Here is a 23,041-nt window from a genome sequence, read left to right on the forward strand (position 1 = left end):
TAGCAAAGCCGCTGGCCGGTCTGGTGTCTCACACGGGACAGTCCTCTGTGTGTCCTGTTGGATGGGCCTGCGCCGGGCGCTCCCTTCCCTGTCTGGGGGCCTCACGGGTCTGGAGGAGGCAGCTCTCCTGCCGTAACTGAGCTTCAGTGTGTGTTACTATGGCGACAGGAGGTCAGAAACCACTTTAGTGACTTTTCAGGCTGGTTTCTTACAGATCAGCATTTACCTAGGACAGAGAGGCATGTTGCAGGCCAAGCATGAGACAGTTATGAGAAACACTTTCTGCACTCTCTGAAGAGAAATAAGCAGAACCTCCTTCAGGGGAACTTGGCGGTACATCTGGCAATTTGCAGAAGTGAATGTACAATGGGGTATCTAATTTAAAAAAAATAAAATAAAACTACGCATTGGGGGCCAGTTGGTTCTCCAACCCGGTGGGGCCCGTGCAGGCGCCCGGGGAGGCCCCGTGGGGGCTGGGCTGTTCCCGCTGCTTCCCCTCCGCTGCCTACAGGCAGGAGAAGTCGGAGCCGGGGCGGGAAGCTGCCTGTTCCCCATCTCGGAGGCGCGAGGCTGGGCCCTGCGCTCATCTGGGAGCTGGTTTTCCAAAATCACAAGACTTGTTCGTCTAAACTGAGGCAGGACCTGAGGTGGAGCCCAGGCCTGCGGCTGTGTGGCGTGGACGCCGCCCTGGCTGGCTCGGGAGGTCTTGGAGGAGCTTCCTCTGCCAGCCGCAGGAGTGGCTTCGTGGGAGAGTCCACGCGGCCTCCCTGGGGATGTGCACCTCAGCCTGCGCCCGGGGTCCCACGGGGGATGATGTCCCTTAGGGTGTCCCAGCCCTGGCCAGGTGACCACCTCCCATCAGTGTGCCAGCCAAGCCCCAGCTCTCACAGAGGCATGTCCACACCCGCCAGGCCTGCCTCTCCCAGCCCCCGTGTCCCGAGCGGGGCCCTGGGCACTCAGAAGCTGAGTGGGATGTTTCTTCTTTCAGCCAGGTGAGAGTGTGTGGGACGGTGACCCCAGGGGAGGGGAGCGACGAACGAAATAGAGCTAGCATTTGGCATCTGCGGTTTGCTGTCTCGCCCCAGCGTGGATGAGGATGGGGCACTCCTGGTTAAAACCCGGCAGAGGGGTGGTGGTTTGTGCTTCGCTCACTCTGTGTCCGCAATGTGGCAGAGTGGGCTCCTCCGCCCCGGTGGCCGTGTGACTTCCTGTGCTCCCAGGTGGGCTAGGGAGGGCCAGGGAGGCCCCAACACCACCACCGCCCAGTGCCCTCCTCCACTCAGGCCGAGCCCCCGGCACAGGGCCCCACTCTCCTCTCGCCGCCCAGGCTGCTGCTCCGTAGCCCGGCACCTCCTCTGAGGAGCCCTCCTTGCTGCCCCGCACTGGGCCGGGCCTCCCTGCCAGTCCTGCCCTGGCCGCATCGTCACGGTGACGCATGAAGTTCCTGGCAGAGTTCCCTGCCGGCACTCTGTCCTCCACGGGCAAGTCCGGTCCTTGAGGGCAGGGCTGTGCTGCCCCGCTCTGGGCTCCGGCCCCACCCGAGCAGTGTGGCGCACAGGGAGGGCCCCTCCTCCCACAGCCGCTCCCTAGTGTGCCGGTGGCCTGTGCGTGGACGGGGGCGTGGTGAGTTGCGAGTGGATGGGCAGCGCAGCCCTGCAGCCATGAGGCAGGGGAGGGCGTCCCGGCCACGACCCTGCGTCTCTCCCGCAGCAAGCCCTCCTGCTGGAGCAGCAGCGGATCCACCAGCTGAGGAACTACCAGGCGTCCATGGAGGCTGCTGGCATCCCTGTGTCCTTCGGCGGCCACAGGCCTCTGTCCCGGGCACAGTCCTCCCCGGCGTCTGCCACCTTCCCCGTGTCTGTGCAGGAGCCCCCGACCAAGCCACGGTTCACGACAGGTAACGCACTGGCCTCTCGCCGCCCGGGGCGGGGTGGGCCCTGTGCCACATTGCTGACACAGGCCTGAGGGGCCGCGCTGGGATCGCATCCAGGGCCACACTGGGTGGAGGGACAAGCAGACCCATCACCAAGGGCCCCCTTCCCACTCCACACCCCACATTCTGTTACCCTGGGGTCCCATCGTGGGCTCAGAAGGCCCTGTTCTCTTTCCCAGAGAACTGTGGTCTCCAGGAATAGTCCCCGACCACCTGGGGGACCACGTGGGGGCTTCCCCTCCAGACACAGCAGGAATGATGGATGAACTTGTGTTTTCACGCACTCTGTCCCTCGCGCTGGGCCTACGTCGGTGGCATGGACTTTGAGACCCCAGCGACTTGCTAATATAATTTGCGGACTGACCAACAGCAGAGCTCAGTGGGTCCCAGGGTCCTGCTCACTGCATGGTTGCTGTTCCGCCCGTGGGGTCCCTCACAGGGCCCATCCCCACCCCGTGGGCCGGGACCAGGCCGCAGGCAGGGAGGGAGGCTGCTTCTGCTCGGAAGGAACCTCGCCAGGAGTCGGAGCGAGAGCCCGGTGGGCGGGCAGGGCGCCCGCGGCCCAGGCAACAGGCAGGTGGTCTGGGCGCGTGAGCCCGGAGCTGCCTGGGGCTGGGGAGGGCACAGCCCCGCCAGCCTGCAGCGCCTGCCTCTGGGCACAAGCAGGGACTCGGGGACAGCTCTGCCCGTTGTTGTGATTTAATGCTTGATACTTAATAACATTGTTTTGACATACTAAGAAAAAAGTGTAAATACGGAATAGTCCATCCTTCAGACAGTTGTCACGACATGTCTTGTTTGTCTGCACTGGGAAAGTTCTCCTTTTCAGATCTTAGAAGGATGCCAGTCGTGTGCAGAGAAGAATTTCAGTGGTAGTGATCCAGATATTAAAATGTTGCTTGTCTGGAAGAAAAGTAGAGAAAAAACTGCAGAAGGTCACAAAATCATGTGACCCTCTGGTGGCCTCTCCATGAGTCCTTGGCCACTGACTGAGATAAATGTATTCTTGAAAGAGCAGGGCTCAGGCAAGGGAGACCCCGGAGCCACCAGAGAGGGACTGTGGCCCCAGCCTGCCCGCCGGCCGGTCAGCAGGGACTCCCGGGTGGCCCCGCTTTGCAGTGGCCTGTCTCAGTCCGACTGTCTCACTCTTTTTCAGTCTGTGCAGCAGTGCACACTCCGTAAGCTAACAGCTGTGGTGGGAGCCCCTAGAAGATGCCCTTTGCCCCAGTCCCACCCCAGTGGAAGCCCCTGTCGGTGCCTGGGTTTAAACCTCCCGGGTCGATTTCCAGGCAGAGCCAGATGGACAGACAGACACAGACACATTCTGCTGAGCCTGTGCTTTCTGGCAACCCTCTTCCCACGTGTGTGCACAGCGACGTAGCTCCTCTTTGAGCCACCTGTCACCGGGGTGGCCCCGCCGCTGTCGGCTCTGGGGAACTGTGCAGCTCGCCATCCCTGAGCTCTGACTCCTCGTCTGTAAAGGGACGGTGACCACATAGGGTCCAGCCACCCGATCAGTAAATACCAGTAAACGTTGTCTTGTCGCGCTGCCTGTGTCAAATGGGCAGTTGGTGGTGTTGACGGCCATCTGGTGGTTTGTACACATGCACACACACACGCGTGCACACACATACACGGCAGGTAGTTTGTGTCCCTACAGAGACATATGCTTTGCCATCACAAATTCCCGTGCACACCCTCTTGCCTTTGCCATGGAGCCCTGATCGTGTCTGTCTGTTCAGTCCTGTGAGCCTGCACCTGCCCAGCTGCTTTTTCACCAGAAACCCCGTCCCCAGCACTGTTCCACTAGCAAGCCCAGAATCCCCCAAGTGCAGGGAACTGACTCCTGTTAGCCTGACTCACGAGAGACAGAAACAGAAAGTATGGGAAGTGATGTGCACAGAGGGCCAGTCCTCCAGCTGGGCCCCGCAGAAACAGGATCACCTTGAATCGCAGGTCTCCTTGGTTGGGTGGTGCTGCGTCCGCGCCCAGTGCGGGAGCGCAGGTGGGGAGGGTCGCTCGCCAGCATCAGACGCATAGAAGTACTAGAGCGCGTCCCTCTGACGCCAGAGCCCACACTTGGCACGGCTCGCTCCGCCCTCTCAGCCTGGACAAGCACATGCCAGCCGACACATGACCCTCGCCAGGGACTTGCCTGGCCTTCCCTGTCACAATCCTGGAGTCTCCGGTGTGTAAGGAAGGGACAGGGGCAGCCGTCCTGCCCAATGTCACCAGGGGCCCGATGTCACCTTTCTCTCGTGGGCGGGGCCTGGCAGGCAGAGTGGCTGTGGACCAGCGTGTCCTGGTGGGGCTGCCCGCACGTCCCTCCCAGCTCTGGACAGACCAGGCATGTCGCTGCAGATTATGTCATCCTGGCCGTGCAGAGTGGCCCTGTCCCCGCAGTCTGACTGTGCCACCCTTTCTCCACAGCGAAGCCCAGGCCGCTGGCCCGTGGGAGGCTGGCCGGGCTCCCTCCCACTGCCGCTGCTGCCTGGGGGCCGGCCAGCGCTGGGCTCTCGGTACATCCGTGCTGGGTTCATGTCAGACAGACCTGTGCTTCTGTGTTTTTGTTCACTCTCTTTCACCCGTGTGTCCCAGCTACTCCGGAGGATTCTAAGGGCAGGATCCAAGTCTTGTGTTTCTTTTGAATCTCAAGTACCTTGGACAGTTCTCCGTCCACCAGGACTGCCGGAGACCGCGGTTGGCCCGTCACCAGACAGACTTAGGTTTTAGACCAGACGTCAGCACAGGCCTCGGCACGGGTCCCACGCAAGGCTCAGCCCTGCGGTCTGGCTGGGTCCCCGGGCGGTGCCGTGAGCACGAGTGACGGACAGGCCCACCCGCCTCTGTCTCCGTGTCTTGGCATCGTCCTGAAGACTCGGCCTGGCTGCCATCTCCTTCTGGGGAAGCGGTTCTGCTGCCGGCTGGGGCAGCCTTCCCTGGGCGGCCCTCTGACTCGGTGTCTCTGCCCCACCAGGCCTCGTGTACGACACGCTGATGCTGAAGCACCAGTGCACCTGCGGGAACACCAACAGCCACCCCGAGCACGCGGGGAGGATCCAGAGCATCTGGTCCCGCCTGCAGGAGACCGGCCTCCGCAGCAAATGTGAGGTAATGCGCAGGGCAGCGTCACCTGTGGCGTCAGACGTCACTCAGGGTGGCTTGATCCACGGTGTCGATTGTCGTGCTCTTGCTCGGGCCTGCAGGGCCCCAGCAGATGGTGTTTCTGGGCTGTGATGACCTGCAGGGGGATGAGGGGTGGGGGCCCGTGAGCACCCTCCTCCATCGGGACCACCGAGCGGGCAGGCAGCCTCCGTCCTGAAACCCCACGGCCTCCCGTCCTGTGCCCCCTTCCGACACGCTGCCACGCCTCTGACCAGCGTGTCCTTGCGTCCACGACTGTCCCTGTTTGGCTTCCCGCCACCGCCCCGGGGAAGGAGCTCCTGCCAGGCTGCGCCGTCCGAAGGCCCACGGGGAACGTCAGACCGTGTCTCAGATGAGGCCTGTTGGCTTTTCCTTAAAGTAATGTCCTCGTGTTAATGCTCCACAGAGCTGCTCCGAGCACAGGAGGGTCGCTCAGGCCTTCGGGTCACTCCCCAGGTGGTTAAGTGCCCGGGGGCCGTGGGCAGCGCGAGGGTGAAGTTGCAGACGTGGTCTAGTCTGGTCTGAGCTTGGCTCACGTGCCCAGCGCCACCCCCGCCCGCTCTGCTGAGTCACGTGAGAACATTTTGGAGCTGCAGGGTCTCTGGTTGGTCCTCAGTTTCCCTGGCTGCCTGGGGATGGTAGGGCTGTGCTTGCTCTCAGGCAAGGAGGCCAAGCCTCCACCAACAGGGACCAGGACTGACTCTGCCCAAACCTGGTGGCAGTGGCCTCCCGGGCCCACGAGGGCAGGAGGGCTCCGCTGAGTGATGTCCTGGCCCTGCCCGTGCCTCTGCCCTGCAGGGGCTCTCACGGGGGCTTAGGTTCTGGGGGTGGGGGTGGCCAGGCCCTGTGCACCACAGGGGGGCCCCGGTCTCTGGCCCTGGCCAAGCTGCTGTCTCCTCGTCTGTGGAGTGTGGCTGGAACCACAGTGCCCTGCCCAGGCCAGCGCCCACCCGTGGAGACCTGGTCTGCCCCTACCCCACACCAGAAACCCCACCAGGCTAGAGATGGCACATGGGGGCAGGGGGGCAGAGTGTCCACGTCCCCTCCTCTGACAGCCCAGGCAGCCGCCGGGGCCAGGGCCTGAGCACGCGTGGCAGAGATGGGCCAGCACGTCCTGGAGCCCCTGGGAGAGCCTGGCCCTGTCACGGCAGGTTCCTCTCTAGAAGCTGGGAGATTCAGGGATGAGTCAGTCTGCGACTCACATTACCCCGGTTTCCTTCACCTATTCTCTTGGGGACACACCAGTGTCGGGGAGAGGTGCACATCAGGCAGAGTCCCATGCTGCAGGGAGCAGCCAGTGGCGTGAGGCCCAGACGGCTGCGCCACTGGGGGGCAGCATCGCCCAGCAGACCGGGCTGCGGGACCGTCTCGGGGCTCCGCCCTCCATGGGACCCGGCCCACTGCCCCAGCCCCTCCCTGCTGCTGCCTCCCCCCTCCCCAGGAGGGTCTGCACAGGCCAGGAGACTCAGGCGTCGTTTGTTAGCCAGAAAAGCAAACATGAGCAGGCAGGAGTGAGGAAATGAAAACGCAGGGGGGACAGAGGCCGTCCCTGCCCCTCCGCCTGCCTCAGGTGCCGTGGGTGGCAGCACTGCCGAGTCTGGGCCAGGGGCTGGCAGAGGTCCCCAGGCGTCGGGCAGTGGGATCGGACAGAGCCTGGCCGGACCACAGGGGCGGGAGAGCTGGGGGTAGATGGGCGGCTCCAATGTGACCATAGAGGCAGCAACGCTGATGCCAGACTCCCGGGATGTGTCCCCAAAGCCGGGGGAGTCCTCGCTGCAGTTGCACCCCCGCTGCAGGGCCCATCCCTTGTAGCTCAGCCCAAGGGAACAGGCGTCAGCTGCTAGCACGGGCCTGCCGGGCCCAGCGCACACCTGGGCCTCCCCGGATGGCCGAGCAGAGGGGCCACAGGTGCTGGACACAGGCCATTGGGGGCCCCAGCAAGGGAACATGGGGTGGGGGGGCCCTCGGCCCCCAGCCACATGGAGGCCACAGTGAGACTGGAGCCCAGGCCTTGGGGCCAGGACCTCATGGTCAGTGGACAGACAACTGCCAGGGCGTCTTGGGGGTGGCTTCTCTCCTAGCGCTGCTGTGTTGGGCGCTTGGCGCTGTGGGGGAGGACCGGAGGGGCTGGGAGGTCTCTTCTGGGAGCTTAGGACCCTCTTCCCTCTGGGGGATCAGGCCAGCAAGACGCGGGCTCTGACCTGCTCCTTCTCGCCTGCACTCGCTGGACGACAGCCCGCGGGAAGCTGTGACGCTGTCACGAGCAGTTAGGGCCCCTCCCGCCAGTTCACAGAGACCCGGAAGCTTCACTGCAGAGCCCTGAGGACAGGCTACGGGGTGCTGGCCCCGCCCTCCATGGAGGCATCATGGGGCCCACGCGGCTCCTGCCCGTTTGTGTGCCGGGCTGGGTGCCCGCCTGTCCCCGGGCGCGGCTGCAGGAGGGAGAAGAGGGTAGGGCAGGAGCAGCAGAGCCCAGGGCCTCGCCCGGCAGCATATTCTGTTCCTGCCTCTGCAGCCGGTGGGCTGGCGCTGTCGGGGCTTTTGCTGCCTTGTCTCAGGAGTTAAAGGGGAGACAGAAACAGCGAGATCGGCCTCCCAGCGGGAGCAGGTGGGAGGGGCCGTCACTAGCAGTGCCACACACGGCCTGGGCGCTTGTGATGCCGCACAGCTTCTGCTACAGCGCGGCACCTTTTCTGTCTTCATTGTGCGTATTTTGAGGACAGGTATTTTATACTCTTGTTATTTCACTTATTCTAATATTCCCCTTGATTTGGAAGTTCTTCGTTTGGCCTAACTTAAAATCTCTCTTGCTGCAATTCAAACTCTAATCCAGCAGGGTAGGCTTTATGTGGGGAGAGCTCACGTGGCTGCCGTGTCCTTGCTGTTCTCTCGCCTTAAGTCCAGGCTGCGTGACCTGCCCCCTCCTGACACTGCTCGGCACGACCCCCAGGGACCCCCACCAAGGCCTCTCCAAGCATGGCCTGCCAGACGCCTGTCCAGATGGGACTTGCCCCGGCCACACAGTGTGCCTGCACGGAAGGGGGTGCTCCGCGAGGTCATTCAAAATGAGGGTCCCCGAGCAGCTGCCCAGGGCCCCACTGCACCCCGATGCCCCAACCCACGGAGGACGTGCCTCCCCTGTGGCCATTGGCGTATGTGTCCCCCCTGTGGGCACCGGCGTATGTGTCCCTGAAGCAGAAATGACACTAGGTTAGGCAAGGGCTCATAGACTCGTTTCTGCCGTGGGGGGTGGTACCACATCGGTTCTTTCTTAGCGAGTTCAGTGGGGAAGAGCCTGGTTTTGTGGAGCAGGCGCTGAGAGAAAAGTCCCTAGAGCAGATCTGCCCTGCCCGGGCGCCCGCCCCCCGCCGGGCCCACCCTTCTCCCTCTCCGCCTGCGTGGACAAGGCCCGAGGCCTGGCGTGTCCCGCGGGAGAGCCTGCGCCAGGGCAGCTGGAGGCCGAGAGCCTGGGCCAGCGCTGGCCGTGGGGAGGGCTCCAGGACGCCCTGCCATGGGCGTCACGCACAGGCCTGGACACCGGGGCCTGTGGGAGGTCGGTGGGTGTGGCCGGGTCCCTGCTCCCGCCTGGGAAGACAGGCGCCTCCCGTGTGGCCCAGCCCTGGGGAGCCCCTTCCAGGTGAGATGTCTCTGTCCTGATCCACCGGCCTTTTAAAAGCTTAAATACCTATAGTTCAACTGAAGAAGAGTAATTTTTCTGTGAATTTCTGGGGAAAGTCTGAAAACTAGCCCAGGTATCTTGCTCAGAGGAACTTCCTCAGCACAGAGAAGTGCGGCTCACCCGGGTGGCGGCCGGGCAGGTCCCGGACCGAGCGGCAGCGCATAGACCCGCGCCGTGAGGCTGCCTCCCCTGCGGCTTGGAGACACTCGGAGCCCGGGTTCCCGTTTCCCGTGATCGAGAACTGAGTGAAGTGGCTCACGCCGCCCGCCAGCTCCCCTCTGTTTTAAGACAAGACCACGGCAGTCGGAAAGCAAAGTAATGATTTGAGGCCAAGTCATTTAGGTGGCAGTGAAGGGTGCCGCCCCGAAGGCTGGAATTACTTTTTTTAATGTTTTCTCAAAGGTATAATTAAAGCATAAGCTCCGTAAAATATTTCTGAAATATTGTGCTGGGTGACGTTGCTTTTTGTTTTCCAGTAATCAAATGATGCTGGGCTTGTCCGTGTTGCCAGACCGGGCAGTGGCTCCAGTGGGAGCTGCTGTCCGGTGCAGGGAACCAGCAGCCTCCGACCTGACCGTCCTCTCCCATTCTGTCCCCGCAGAGCATCCGCGGACGGAAGGCCACGCTGGAGGAGCTGCAGACGGTGCACTCGGAAGCACACACCCTCCTCTACGGCACAAACCCCCTCAACAGGCAGAAACTGGACAGTAAGAAACTTCTAGGTATTTCGAGATCTTCCTTACCTCCCGTGTTGGGTTTGAAATCACCCAAGCTTGTGTTTCCAGCCCTGCGGCTGGGGTGGCTGTGGGTGTCGCCCCCAGGTCACAAGGTAAAGAGCCTGGAGGACCCTCCCCCTCCGTTCGCATGAGCTGCCGGTCGGGATGGGAGTGCCCCGCGGCGGGGATGTGGTGCAGAAACGGGCTGAGAAGCACCGGCCTAGACGACGCTCAGAGCAGAGTGTGGACGCTGGAAGCTGATGGGGATAGTCCCAGCTGCTGCTCAGGGCGAAAGGCTGTTGTTTCCCCGGCTCCGTCTGCCAGGCGGCCCCACGTGCGTGGGTGGGGGGCCTCATGGAAAGAACCTTCTAACAGGAGCAGCCTCCTGCCTCGGGAGGGGGCAGGACTCTCGTTCAGGGTATTGTCAGCAGAGGTGGGGGGACCCCTGACAAACTCAGGGCTCCAAGGGCTCCCTGGACACAGACCTGGGGACGGGGACTCTGCACCCTCCCTTTGTTCCTAAATCATTTCCTCCCCAGCATCCACACACCCTGAAGCAGGCCAGGCACAGACCACTGGTTTCCTTCCGACTTTGTGCTGCGGGGAAAGAAGCCCACGGCGGCTCCCCCTGAGCACAGCCGGCGGCGGCAGAGAGGAGGGGCTGGGATCCCCCACACCGGGTCACAGGGGCGAGGCACGGGCTGTGCTCGGCTGGCTCACCGCGTTTCACGTGGCAACACTGAGGAAGGCCTGCTCGGGGCCAGGCAGGCAGAGCCTCACGGGGATTCGGGCGTGGGGGACTCCGTACGTTCACCGCTCGCTCCCTCGCTCACTCACACACTCACTCACGCTCACTGGCTCACTCTCTTGCTCAGGTGTCCACCCGTCCGCGCACTTGCTCAGGGCATCTTCTGTGCCGACACCCTGTAGGCCCCGACAGGGTTGAAGTGGCCCCTGTTCGAGGAGTGCCTGGAGCTGTGAGGACACGTGATGCTCCTTCCGGGGTCCCCACGGCCCTGGGGTATCTGGGCTTTCAAAGAGACAAACCCTCACATCTGGGGAAGGCAGGACAGGTGTCCGCAGCAGGACTCGCGGGCTGGGCGACAGGTGGCCGTGGTCCTGGCCTGCAGATGCAGGGAGCAGACTCCGAGCCAGTGTCCGGACAACTGCCACCGACGCAGCCCACGAACGGCAACTGCACAGACCCTGGCCTGGGGGCAGTGAGGGGACTCAGAAGAGAGACGGGGCCAGAGTTGACAGAAGGGCTTCTGGGCTGCGACCCTGCAGTCCTAGACGGCTGCTTCCTGCTGCTTCTCCAGAGAGGGCACAACGGGGTCCCTGCGCTTCACCCCCACAGCCTCCACGCTGTCCCCCCCGGAGTGGGGGAGTCCCGGTGGGCTCAGGAGAGAATCCCGGTCCATACTCTGCCAGGGGCTCCACTGTCATGAGCCCGTTCCCCAAGATGCACTCGGAACCCCAGGAAGCTGCTGCCAGAGTGCAGCCCACGGCTCCGAGCAGCCCGTCTGCTCCCAGAGCTGTCACCTCGCAGAGGCGTTTCTGCCTCTGCTCACGGCGAGGCTTGTTCCTGCCACTCAGCTGATTTCCGCAGCTCGGGCGTCACGGTTCGGGCACAGCCCTGGGAGGTGAGACACGAGACGCCCGGCACAGCTGGGCAGGAGTGGAAGCGGGTTCCCGTTGGAGGAGCAGGGCCTCAGGGACGCCACGCTCCTGTCCTTAGTCACGCTGTTCCGTGACACAGTCTGTGTGGAGCACTGTGTGGACTCTCCCTTGGGCAGGCTGTCCCTATGCGCCCCACGAGCTCAGAGCTACGGGATGTCCCTGGTGCCCGGCCGCTCCCCCACATCACAGAGCGGGACTCCAGGACAGGGCCAAGCGGGAGGACTGAGCTGGCCCCGGACAGGGGAGCTGGCGCAGTTTCTCCCAGGAGGGGGTGAATGCTCCGGGGGCACAGGTGGTTCCCGGATCCTAGAGCCAGGGGTTGGTACAGGGAGAGCCGCCAATCCAGACAGCACGCAGAGGAACAAGAGAGGCAGAGTGCCCGGGGGGCCTGGGGGAGGGAGCCTGTCAGGACAGGGCAGCGTGGACGGCGGGAGGTGGCAGGTGGCCTCGGGCGAGGAACTGAATGAGCGAAGGCTGTGCGGCGTGGGGCCCAGGCCAGGTCCTCTGCCCCCTCGGGACGCGCCAGGTCCTTACCGGGCGCCCCGGCTGCCTGGCGTGTTCCCCAGCGAGAGGGAGGCTGCCATGGGCCCCAGGGTGGGAGGAGACCTTGGCTGTGCCCTGAAGTCACTGGCGCTGCCGCCTCAGCGGGCCTGGGGAGTTGCTCTCCCCTGCACGCACGCACGCACGCACGCGGCTCTTCTCCTTGCAGCAGGGCAGCCGCCCTGCCCGGCCATCCCAACGCTCCGTCGTCCATTCTCAAAGCCCCCCACCCCCAGCGGCCGATGGCCTTCGGCAGGGCACAGCGTCTTCCACACCTGGGACATGCAGCAGGGCGGAGGGCGGCTTCCCCGTCGGAGGGGAAGGCTTCACTCCACCAGCAGGAGAAGGTTAAGGGTTTTTTTAGCTGGTTTCAAACTAGATTTCAGACAGATTATCCAAAATGAACGTTGGAAGTCCGTGTGAGGTGTCCTTGCGGGGAAGTGAAGGGCAGGGCTGTGGCTTGGGGCTTTCTTCCCAGCCAGCCATCGGCCGCTGGGCGGGCCCTGGTCCTGCTCATGGCCACCGGGGCCTCGAACCCCCTCTTGCTTTTGGTGTCAGTGTTGAAATGTTTTTCCAGCACCTCTCGGCCCACTCCCACCCCCCGCAGGCAGCCACCGCAGCGTCCTTGGTGTTTCTTTGTCAGCAAAGTGCTTATCGCAGAACGTGTGTTACTTTGTGCGTGTGTTTAACGTATGTCAACGATGTCGCAAATCGCTCTGTTCCCTTTTCTCTCCTGCTGGGCTCTGTGTGTAAAGTCCCTTCACGTCACTGTGAGGACGACTTAACCCGTCGCCTCTCACCACTTGAAGTCGATTTTTAAATTTCTGACAATTGTCCTAACCAAGAAACTTCATTATCGTCAGTCTCAGTATTTCAGACGTAGTAATAGCTGGTGGTTTTTCAGATTGTGTTAACAGAACCCTAATTAGGTGCAGACCCTACTGTGTGGTTTCCCTTCCTCTGTTAGTGGGAGCCGCACGCAGAAGGATGTGCAGTCCCCCCCGTGCACCGCACGCCCGTGCAAGGTGGGTGCGGACACCGAGGCGGCTGGTGCTGCGAGTCCCGGGTCCCCCTCGCACACAGCGGACACAGTGCTGCGTCAGGAGGGACTGCCTGGCCTGGTGCCGGCCCTGGGCACGAGCGCTGGTGACGCGCAGGGAAGGGCCCGGGGTGACCCTCCGCACAGAGGGCCCGGCCCGCGCTGGGAGTATCAGCACTTACGCAAGAGCAGTCAGCCTCATGTCCGGCCGTTCCCAGGCAGGGGACACCTGCCTGCCTGCCTGCCGCGAATGGACACGTCAGGGTCACGAACGCCTCAGGCCCCATCCCCATGGCCCCGTCTCGGTGATGGTGGCCCCGAACCCCAGCAGGCAGTGCCGGGGACAGGCCTGGGCTCCGGGCGGAGCACAGACTCCCCTGAGGCAGGGACGTGGCCGAGGGGCTGACGTGGGCATTCGGGTCTCTGATACCAAATAGCCTCCCTGCAACTCTGTGCCCCGCGCGCCCAAGCATGGGATGTGGTTTGAGTACGCGACGTGTGCCTGGCTTGTTTGTTTGGTCTCTCCTTGCTGGATGATGGTAAAATCAAAATATGCAGGTGATTCATGGGTTTAATGCAGGCATTGTTGGCTATAATTTCAAAATGAGAAATTCAGTCTCTTACAGAGAGCCCTTGGCACGCGTGTCTACATACACACGTGTGTGAATTCACACATACAAATATTGGGAGACCGAGCTCTTTCAATCCACAGCACTGTTGTTCCCACGTGTTGGACTAGTGAGTGGGGTCAGATCTGCTGCACTCCGAGCCCCAGAGGGTCACCAAGGGCCACTTACTGCTCCTCCAAGGAGGAGTGGGACGCCTGGCCTGCTGTGAGTCCAGTGATGACGCTGACCGTTAGGTGACTTGGTACGGGACAGCCAGCAGGTTGGCGCCCAGTCACCTCTTTGCCCAGTCTTGTTCCACCAGCCCGCAGCTCCCTGGCCTGCCACACCCACCATGGCCCGGCACCTCCCGCGGGTCAGGCGTGCCAGCCCAGCAGGCCGCTCACGGGGCCAACCCTCCTCCACCTGTCCCCTGCCTGCTGCCGCCGGGGCACGGAGGAGAGCGGGCCGGACGTGCCCCGGCTTCAGGGACAAGCGCCAGCCGCCACGGGGCTCTGGGTAGAAGCACTTAGCAGCGGAGGCCATGGAGGGACTGGGGAGGCTGGAGGGAAGCAGCCCAGGGCGGCTCCGAGGAAGGGGAGGCCACAGTGGTGCCGTTGCCCTCAGTGGGCATGAGGATGGGACCGACTGCGTGGCGGGAGAGCCCCGTAGTCAGTGCCTCGCGTGGCCCAGGCCGGGGGTGGGGACGAGTCGGGCACAGACATGCCATCTCGGGCGCCAGGCCAGCATGGAGCCGCAGCACAAGCTCTTTCTGAACCGGCCGGCCACTCCCAGCACAAGGGATTTTGTTTGGAAATGGGGACATTTCTCAGCTTTTCTGGAAAGTGGCCGCGGTGCCGCCCGCTGCTCTCCTGCCTGGCAGCCTGCTGGTGTCGCAGCCCCCGTCTCGGGCAGCGGACATGGTCATTCTTCTGTGGCACAGACGGCGATTCCGAGCCTCCGTCCTCGTTGTGCTTCATGTGGCCTCTGCAGGTTGGGAAAGGTCAGAGCTGTGGCCGGGTCAGCGGTGTGCACAGGGCCATGCGCCGGGAACCTGGCTGGGGCCACCTGTGGAGCGTGGGGTCCACCCGTGGCTTAAAGCCGATGGGGCTTGTGGAGCTTCTCCCCTCGCCAGCTGCTCCCCTGCAGCTTCTGATGCCGTGGCGATGGCTCCTCCCAAGCGCCACGTGTCCCACCCTGCAAAAGGGCTCTTCTTGTTCGTGCCGAGGTCGCTGGCCTGGCCCGGGCCCACCTGCCCCCAGACCAGTCTCCTTCCTTGGGCAACAGGCCCCCCGCACAGCCCTGCCCCATCCAGGAAGTGGGGCCCCGGAACCTACTAGATCCGGCAGGCGAGCAGCAGACCTGTCTCCTTGGCCACAGCACAGATCAGCCCAGCTGGGGGCTGTGGAGGGTGAGGGGCGGGGCCCAGGGCAGCAGCCACGGTGACCCAGGGCAGCAGCCAGGGTGACAGGCCCCTGCCGCCCGTTGGGGGGTCTCCTGTGGACAGGTTTTAAGCTGGTCACCTGCAGTCAGCCAGGAGTGGGACCAAACTGAGGAAAAAGACTTGGTCCCAGGCCAGGAGCACCTGCACTGGGGCAGGCACGGGCACTGGTGCTGCAGGCAGCGTTGCAGGCCCCGCTTCCCTGCGGGGAGATCTGGATCCAGACCACAGTTCTCTGTCCCTGGTTGGCACGGTCCACACTTGGGAGCAGGGAGGGCCGTCGTAGTCACCTTCCTGAGAGACTCTTCAGGGGAGCCCCTGAGGAGCCAGGATCGGGTCCTGGGACAGGGATTGCGGCAGATGAGCCTTCACCAGCACAGGGTCCCCCCCTGGGGGCACGGGGGCAGGGCTGGGGCCAGGGGTACCTTGTGCTCCCCCAACCCCTAAGGACTTGGCTGGTGCCGTGAGAATTTGAGTTGTCCCCAGCAGGGTGTGTGGCCTGGCTGTGCCCCCGCAGAGAGCCGGGCACCGACCTGCAGCAGGGGCAGGCGCGGTGCTGGGGTGCAGTTGCCCCCGGGAAGTGGCGTGTTGTGCATGTCTCAGAAACACCCAGGCACCGCATCAGACCCCGGCGTTCCCAGAGCCCGTACTGCACTCCGCCCGCCACTGGGCCTCTCTGACCTTCCCCTTCTCCCCACAGGCTCGCTGACCTCGGTGTTTGTCCGGCTTCCTTGCGGTGGCGTCGGGGTAAGTGTTTCTTTAATGTGTAAGTAACGTCCTGTTTCTCCCTGGGTCCCAGCGGCCACAGAGATCGCAGCCATGCTCTCCTCAGAGCGGTAATTGCTGCCAGGTGTTTTCCACACATGTGGGCTGGCGGCAGGGCTGCCATGTGTGGCTTCAAAGGCCGAGCGAGCCCAGCGCGTTTTGATGGCCGGACTTGGGCGCATCCCGTAGGGAAGGTCGTCTGGCACACGAGGCGCGGGCTCTGGGGGGCTGTGGCTCGCGGAACCCTGCACACAGGCTGGTATCTCATTCCTCCCAAGCCCCCAGCAGTGGTCTGTGCGCTCGACGTGAGCACGGCATGTGACAGGACGTGCACCTGCTCGTGTCCGGTGTCCACGCCGAGGCTGCAGGTGAAGCTCTCGGTGCAGTGACATGGGACACACGGCCGCGTGATGTGCGGAAGGCGGCTGCTGGCCGGGCCTGCCTTGTGCAGCAACGCCGCAGGTCCGGCCGGAGCCCGGGGTCGCACGAGACCGTCTGTCTGGGGCGCGCCGCTCCTCATAGGGAGGGGCAGGTCTGGACAAAGTTCTCAGAGACCACGGTTCTGCCGCTGCCGCACGCGGATGCACACAGGTGTGCGGGGAGGGCGACGGCAGAGAACTGCGGTGTGAAGGTGAGGCCAAACCCTCACGGTTCCAGAGCACCCAGAAGCACCATGGACGGTCACAGCGTCACGGCGGACAGGACTCGGTGGGCAGCAAGAGCCGTTGCGGCTGAAACCGTGCAGCGTGTGTGTGATCGTGGATGGCAGGGTGCAGCTCCAGGTCTGGATTCTGTTATGGAAATGAAACAAAATTGTTTTCTTCCTGAGTCTTTACAAAAATCGCTGCTTTGAAAATTATCCCGTCAGAAAGAGAATAAAGGGCATTTATTCATACCACCACCGAGCCCTCCTAGAGTTATTTTATTTTGTATTGTAAATAGGCTGCAATCTCTTAATTCGGGGCAAATTTTTGGCCAGACTTGAAACAATTTGGATTTGCACTGCCCTGCAGCCAGCACGCCTGTGCACAGCAGAATTTATAATTTGCAAATGAAAGCTAAATGCAGGGTCAGCCCTGGGGGTCGAGCCCAGGCGGCCCCTCCCGCGCTGAGTCCAGATCTGAGGCGCGGGGCTGAGCAGAGCACCTGGGTCTGGGCACAAAGACAGGCTGTGCACAGACAGGGCTGGAGCAGCTCCGCCGGCCGAGCGGGGCAGACAGGGTCTGGCGGAAGCAGCAGTGGAGAGCGGGGGACTTGGGTCCTGTTTTCTTCCCGTCGTTTTCTGCAGTGACCTCTAACAGGGAGACACAGATGGTGGCACGGTCCCCTGCCCTGGCTTTGGGGTGGACTAGCCGCCACTGGCACAGATGCGCTCTGCCTGTGCCTCAGTGTCCCCTTCCAGAGCCAGCGCCAGCCCTTTGGGGTGTCTGCCCAGGAGCCAAAGTGCCCTCGGGAAGAGAGCAGGCGCCCTGTCCCCTAAGCGGGTTTGAGCTGGCGTTTAGGTTTGTAGCAGAACCGTTAAAGTTTAAAACTCATCCTTCCTTAACTGGTAAACACACAGGCTTAAAATTGTTTCGACGTTTTTCCAAACCAAATGAACTTCTGCCTTGTTTCTCTCCCAATTATTACAAGTTTCAAACGGGTGAGGAGGTGCTGTCCTCGGCCTTCCCTGCTGAGCCCAGCTCCTGTGGCCCCCAAATCGCGGCCCCGCGGTGTGTCCACTTCAGAGCTCCGTGAGGTTCTCTTGTGGGAATCTCTCCCCACGTTTCTCCTCTCCCGTTTTTTCTGTCTTTCCTGTGCAAAGCCCACGTGAGCCTCACCTTCTCTGTGACCCCTTCCCACGTGAGCAGTGGCCTTTCCGCCAGCCGGGGCCCCGCTTCCCACTGTGAGCCTCGCCAGCCCCTCTCCCTCCCTGCCGTGTGTTCTTAGCCCTAAAGCCAGGTCGTCACATTTGAGTGGAAACAGTCCTTGAGTTCTTGAGGCCAAACCACTGTCCTCACGGGTACAGTCCCTGGGCCTGGCCCACCTGGGACCTTGCCACGCCAGAGGGCAGGTGGCTGGTGGCTCTCTCCTGCGCAGCTCTCCCTGGTGCGTCACCTTTGATGCTGGGGGACCAATTCTCCAGCTGAAGTAACCAGCCCAGGGTGGGCCTATTCCTGTGGCTGTTGGAATGGATAACAATGTGGCATTATTTGGAAAAGAAGCCGTTACTTTACAAGTTGAGTATTAATGCTGTGGGGAGCGGCAAAGTGGGGAGCATTCTGACATTTGGAAACCATTTAGAGAACGTAGAAGTTCGGTTGTTGCAAAGAATAACCGCCACTGAACGCACTCCTCAGTAAATGTCTTCGGCCCGTGTAAATGCATTTCAGATCGCCTTGCTTTGAAGATGAAGCTTCAAGACTGCCTGGAAAGGAACCCCTCCCCCCCACGGAACGGTCGGCGTCTGTCGAGCGGCCTGCTGGCCTGGCGGGGGGCAGGCGCCTGGTGCACCGGGGCCGGGCAGAGGAGGGCAGGGCAGGCCCGGGTTGGCCCAGCCCAGGAGCCCCAGCGCGCCCAGCACTCAGGGCAGGTCAGCATGAGAAGTAGGCTCCTCCCATGGAGCCGGAAACGTCGTGCAAAAGTTGAATAAGCTCGTCCCGGCTCTCGGACCCTCACTGGGCTGGGCACGTCCCCAGGAAGGGCACAAGTCCCACGTGTGTCTGCCCCACAGCGTCCTGTTGCAAGGGAGACAGGGAAGGCCGCCCATGCCTGGCGGTGACCACATGATTCCTCGCAGCCCTCTAATCCCCCAGGGTCCCCGGGAGACCGTTCTCTGCAGAACTGGCTGTCACGTGTGTGTCTTTCTCGCCCATGGTGGTCAGGGCTAAAAGTTCTAATGCGCCTGAATAAATAAATGAACCAACACACAAACAGGCTGTTTGACGTGTCTGCGTGAAACACATTTTCTGTTTGAAGTGGAAACAACTAACATCCGACTTGCAGTCCCCAGGGGCGGATCGGGCGGCTCTCCGGCCTGTTTCCACTCCTGTTGGTATTTGGAGCTTGCGGTTGGGTTCAGCACAAGAGAAGCAATGATGTGCAGAGACCCCTGGTGCTGGTTCCTCTCAGTTCCTTTTGCTAATTGCCAGTACAGGTTGACCATCCCTTGTCCTAAATGCTTGGGACCAGAGTGTTTCAGATTGTAGGCTTTCTTCAGATTTTTGCATTATACTTCCTGGTTCAACATCCCTAATAAGAAAATCCAGAATCCACAACACTGCAGAGAGCATGTCTTTGGACTGTCACACGGGCACTCAGGAAGTCTCAGATTTTTGATTAGAGATACACAACCTGAGTAACTCTGAGCTGCGGTTGCAGTAGAGAGAACAAAAGGGAAATGGGCAACCTTGACATCCCCACTGTCTGCTCCCCGTCCGTGGAGCAATTGAGAGAGGATTCCTCAGAAGCAGGGAGAACACAGGCCTTGTTTCTCGTGTATTCACTGTTATTTTCCGTCGAGTGTTCTGGGGCACGTCTCAAGGAGAAACCAGCCCAGACGTGGTCCTGGGGCTTCAGAGACAGAGCCACAGGTGCCCGGGGCCCACGGCTGCACAGCCCACTGGGGCCATAGTGATGGTGACCACAGACGTCACCTCACCGCGGTGTTGTTCCCACAGGTGGACAGTGACACCATATGGAACGAGGTGCACTCGTCGGGGGCGGCCCGCCTGGCCGTGGGCTGCGTGGTGGAGCTGGTCTTCAAGGTCGCCACGGGGGAGCTGAAGGTCAGTGGGGCCGGCGGCCGTGGCCCCCAGGGTGGCGGCAGGTTTCCAGCCGGGGTTGGGGGGACGCAGATGGGTTGTGACGGGTGTGGCCCTGCCCAGGGCGAAGGGAGGCCCCGCTCCATCAGCACAGCCTGGCTGCTGAGGCCAGGGACAGTCCACGTTTGTGACCACACGTACTCGGTGCAGAGACTCAGAGGCTTTGTCTTGGGAGCCCTTATCCTCTTAGCAATTGTTGAGGGACCCAAAGAGCTTTACGTGAGGTCTGTCATCAGCATTGGCCGTATTAGAGATTAAGCCTGAGAAATTTAAAAAATATCTATTCACGTAGAAATGCTAATATGTGGCTCACGAAGGGCAGCTGAGTTCCCGCACCTGCTCGCTGAGTGTGCGGAAATGCTGCCTCCCGCAGACTCGTAGCAGGGAAGAGGAGGTGCCCTGCAAAAGCCTCTCAGATGACAGTGGGGCATCGTCTCTGATGCCACGCCGGGACCTAACAAGCAGCAGCGTCTCGAAGACGAGCTGCAGTGTGGAGCCTGGAGCTACGTCGGGCCCCGTTACATCCAGGCCGTTCCTCCCGCAGGTGGACCAGGCCCTTCGCGGTGGGGGGGGGGGGGTGTCTGTAGCCCCACACCTTGGCCATTTGGAACTTTGGGCTCATTGAGTTATGTGGATCTCTAATATCCGAACATTATGCAATATGAAAACACAATGAATTGGTGATTTGGGGACAATTACTATGACACCCACCTCACAGAAAAGCCCGGCGAGTGCTGGGGGAGCACCGTGCTCACAGGGGCAGGTACGTGTTTTCCAAACTGTCAGTTTTCACTTGAAAGTCCAAATTTTATCACTGACAACCCCCACCTGCCGCTTTCCTTGAAGTGACCAGCTCACTTCGTCTGATTCCGAGTTGGAATAACGGCCTTGTGCCCGGGTCCTTCTTTCAGGGAGCGTCGGGTTCCATGAACCAGGCGCGGCTCCCACGGCAGCTCCCACGGCAGATCCGCTGCCTTCTCCGGAGCCCCGTCCTTGCCTGGCGGCGGCTTCCTTCCCAGCTCTCGCTCGGGATGCTAAAAGTTCACGTGTTTGAAGGCAGAGATTTAATAAAACACTTAACTTCTGTCTCATCGAGGGCATTTTTAAGGGAGACGGGCTTGTCCCCCACAAGCGTGCCCTGGTGAGCGGCCCGCGCTGGGCTCGCATGGCACCCGGTCCCCAGGCCGAGCAGGCCGCTGCGGGGAGAAGGGCAGCGCCACCTCCCTCTTGTCTTGGTAACTGGGCTTCACTGGGAGCCTCCCAGAGCCGCAGACCCTGGGAAAGGAAGGACCCAGACAGCAGCCCTGTCCCCTGTCCCGTGGCAGTGTGGCCTGGACACAGTGGGAAAGCACATCCTCCAGTCCATGCTGAGTGGGCTGACAGTTCCGTTTGTCACGGTTTCTCGTGGGTATAAAACGTGTGTCGTCACTTTCCCCCGTCCGCTGTCGTCTGCAGAACGGCTTCGCTGTGGTCCGGCCCCCGGGACATCACGCCGAGGAGAGCACACCCATGTAAGTAGACACGCGGTCCTCTCAGGCAGGGGCTTGGCCCCAGAGTGGCAGCGGGGGGCTGGGCTGCCAGCTGCCTGTGGTGTGTCCCAGCTTGTCTGCACGTCCCGTGTGCTGACATGCGCAAAGCACGCGTAGCTCTCGAGCCACGTGAGCAGGCGCTGAGCGCAGCCGCCAGCACCACGGGGGGTCAGGAGGAGGAGTGGGATGAAGGAGAGGAGAGGGGTCCATGGCAGTCAGTCCATGGACGTCTCCTGGTTGTTAAGTTTGCTGTCGAGCTCGGGAGGGGCAGCTTGCACTGGAGCAGGTTCGTGTGACACTGATGTCACAGGAAGCCCCTCAGGTCGGTTCCTGTGCAGCGGCCCGTTAGCTGACCAGCGCTCAGCCAGAGCACTAATGAGGCGAGTCACAAAGTCGTGGCCAAGGAGCAGCTTGCTGGGCTCTGCTTCAGCTCTTCAAGGCAGGGACCAAGCGTGGACTGTCCCAGATGGTCACTGCTTCTGGAGAACCGGCGGTAGGTGCAGACTCACCTGGGCAAGGCCAGCGCGGGCTCGACCCGCAGCTGTGTGCCGAGTGCCTTTGCTGCCCGCACGGGGAGTCAGACGTCCCGCCAAGCAGCGCGCCGCATCAGGGACGCGGAATCCACGCAGCTGAGCAGGACGGGCACTGGGCGCGGTTCACACCCTGTGCTGGGGCCTAGGCAGGAGGAGGCACGTGGGCTGTGGCCTGAGGAGTGTGAGCAGCAGTTTGTCAGGTGGCAGAGCGGGTGCAGACCCCTGCACGTGCACCCTCGTGGGGGGCCGGAGCAGCCAGAGCGAGGACGAGCCGCAGGCGGCCGGGAAGGGGCTTCTGTGCGCGTCTCATCAGGAAGTGAGATGATCAGATCCGTGTTCCTGAAGGGGACCCCTTCATGCCCAGAAAGGACAGAGCATAACCACGTGGAGTGAACCCCGGGTTGGAATCCTTGTGGCTTTACCTGAAAAACCCTGTGGCCACTTCCCAGAACACTCCATGTTAGGTATCGAATTTTCTGTCTGTTTCATCTCTGTAAAGTTACTTTGTGATTCAAGTCTGAGTTGGATATTCTGAATAATAAACCCAAACGGAAGACAAACATTCTCAGCCGCAGTTCACTGCACTCCCAAGAGCTGAGCCGCGGCTCCGAGTGCAGGACGGCAGGGCTTGCCCCCCACGACAGGCGGCCGGGGTTCTGGGGTGCGCGGCCTTCTCGTCGCAGCTGGGTTCTGGGAAGAGACCACCAGCGTCTCGGTGGTGCGGGGGAAGATGTAGGTGGAGAAGATTCTCATTTTGGCTGGAATCCCTTTCTTAGCTTGTTCTCTTGGCCTTTTGAGTAAGACTCTTTAAAATTACAGCCAGTTGTCTCTTAGAATACGGACAGATAAGCAGAAAGCAACCAAAATAAGTCACTGCTGTGTTTTGTGGTCCACAGCGTCTCTCGAGGTTCGGTAAAGTGTTCTGTGAAGCTTCCTGAGGCAGATAAGAGGGAAGTGTTGGAAAAAGTAAAATAGATTTTCTTACCATAGGAGTGTTGGAAATCTCCAACCAGGAGACCGTATGTGTGTGCATGTGACTGTGTGGTGTGTGTGTGTGTGTCTTGCGTGGTATGTGTACATGTATATCCATGTGTGGGGCATGTGCACGTGTGTATCTGTGTGGTGTGTGTCTCAGCCGATCATACAGCATCAGTTACAGTTCCCCGACTATTTGTTCAGGAACTATGAATTCACCAGAACCCTCTTAGAATCTCAGGGGATTCTAGATGGTTCTATTGCCGGCCGTACAAAGGCTGGCTGACGGACACCCACGTGCTGTCCCCATCTGTCCTAATTCCGTCCTCGTCCTCCAGGGGCTTTTGCTACTTCAACTCCGTGGCCGTGGCTGCCAAGCTCCTCCAGCAGAGGCTGAACGTGAGCAAGATCCTCATCGTGGACTGGGTGAGTGGGGGCCGCCAAGCGCCTCCTCCTGCGGCAGCGCCTGTGTGTGCCGGGGAGGAGGGCGTTGGATCAGGGGGGACCTAACTTTCCGGAAACTGCCTCAAAGGTGGCAGAAAATGAAAGCCCCACACCTGCTAGGAGCCGTTTCACAGCTTCCGCCAGCCAACCCGCCAGCCCTGCGCTCCTGGCCCGCCAGGAAGGTCCTGTGGTTGAGGCAGCAGCCGGGGGCAGCG

The 23,041-nt window shown here is 61.7% G+C and overlaps 1 protein-coding gene across 15 annotated transcripts in view; it reads left to right on the plus strand.

Moving 5' to 3' along the window:
* HDAC4 (histone deacetylase 4) overlaps positions 1–23,041 on the plus strand; it is a 256,229-nt gene that overhangs the window by 211,634 nt on the left and 21,554 nt on the right. For 13 of the 15 annotated variants that reach the window (XM_045558639.1, XM_045558649.1, XM_045558642.1 and 10 more), the window contains 7 exons: positions 1,711–1,897; positions 4,911–5,044; positions 9,358–9,478; positions 15,478–15,524; positions 19,202–19,309; positions 20,801–20,856; positions 22,721–22,808. In XM_045558639.1, coding sequence (XP_045414595.1) covers positions 1,711–1,897; positions 4,911–5,044; positions 9,358–9,478; positions 15,478–15,524; positions 19,202–19,309; positions 20,801–20,856; positions 22,721–22,808 — 741 coding nt within the window. The remainder of the gene's footprint in view (positions 1–1,710; positions 1,898–4,910; positions 5,045–9,357; positions 9,479–15,477; positions 15,525–19,201; positions 19,310–20,800; positions 20,857–22,720; positions 22,809–23,041) is intronic. The other 2 variants (XM_045558643.1, XM_045558644.1) reach the window with 1 other exon arrangement.

This window comes from Lemur catta, chromosome 8 (genome assembly GCF_020740605.2).
Source record: "Lemur catta isolate mLemCat1 chromosome 8, mLemCat1.pri, whole genome shotgun sequence".
NCBI classification, from domain to species: domain Eukaryota; kingdom Metazoa; phylum Chordata; class Mammalia; order Primates; family Lemuridae; genus Lemur; species Lemur catta.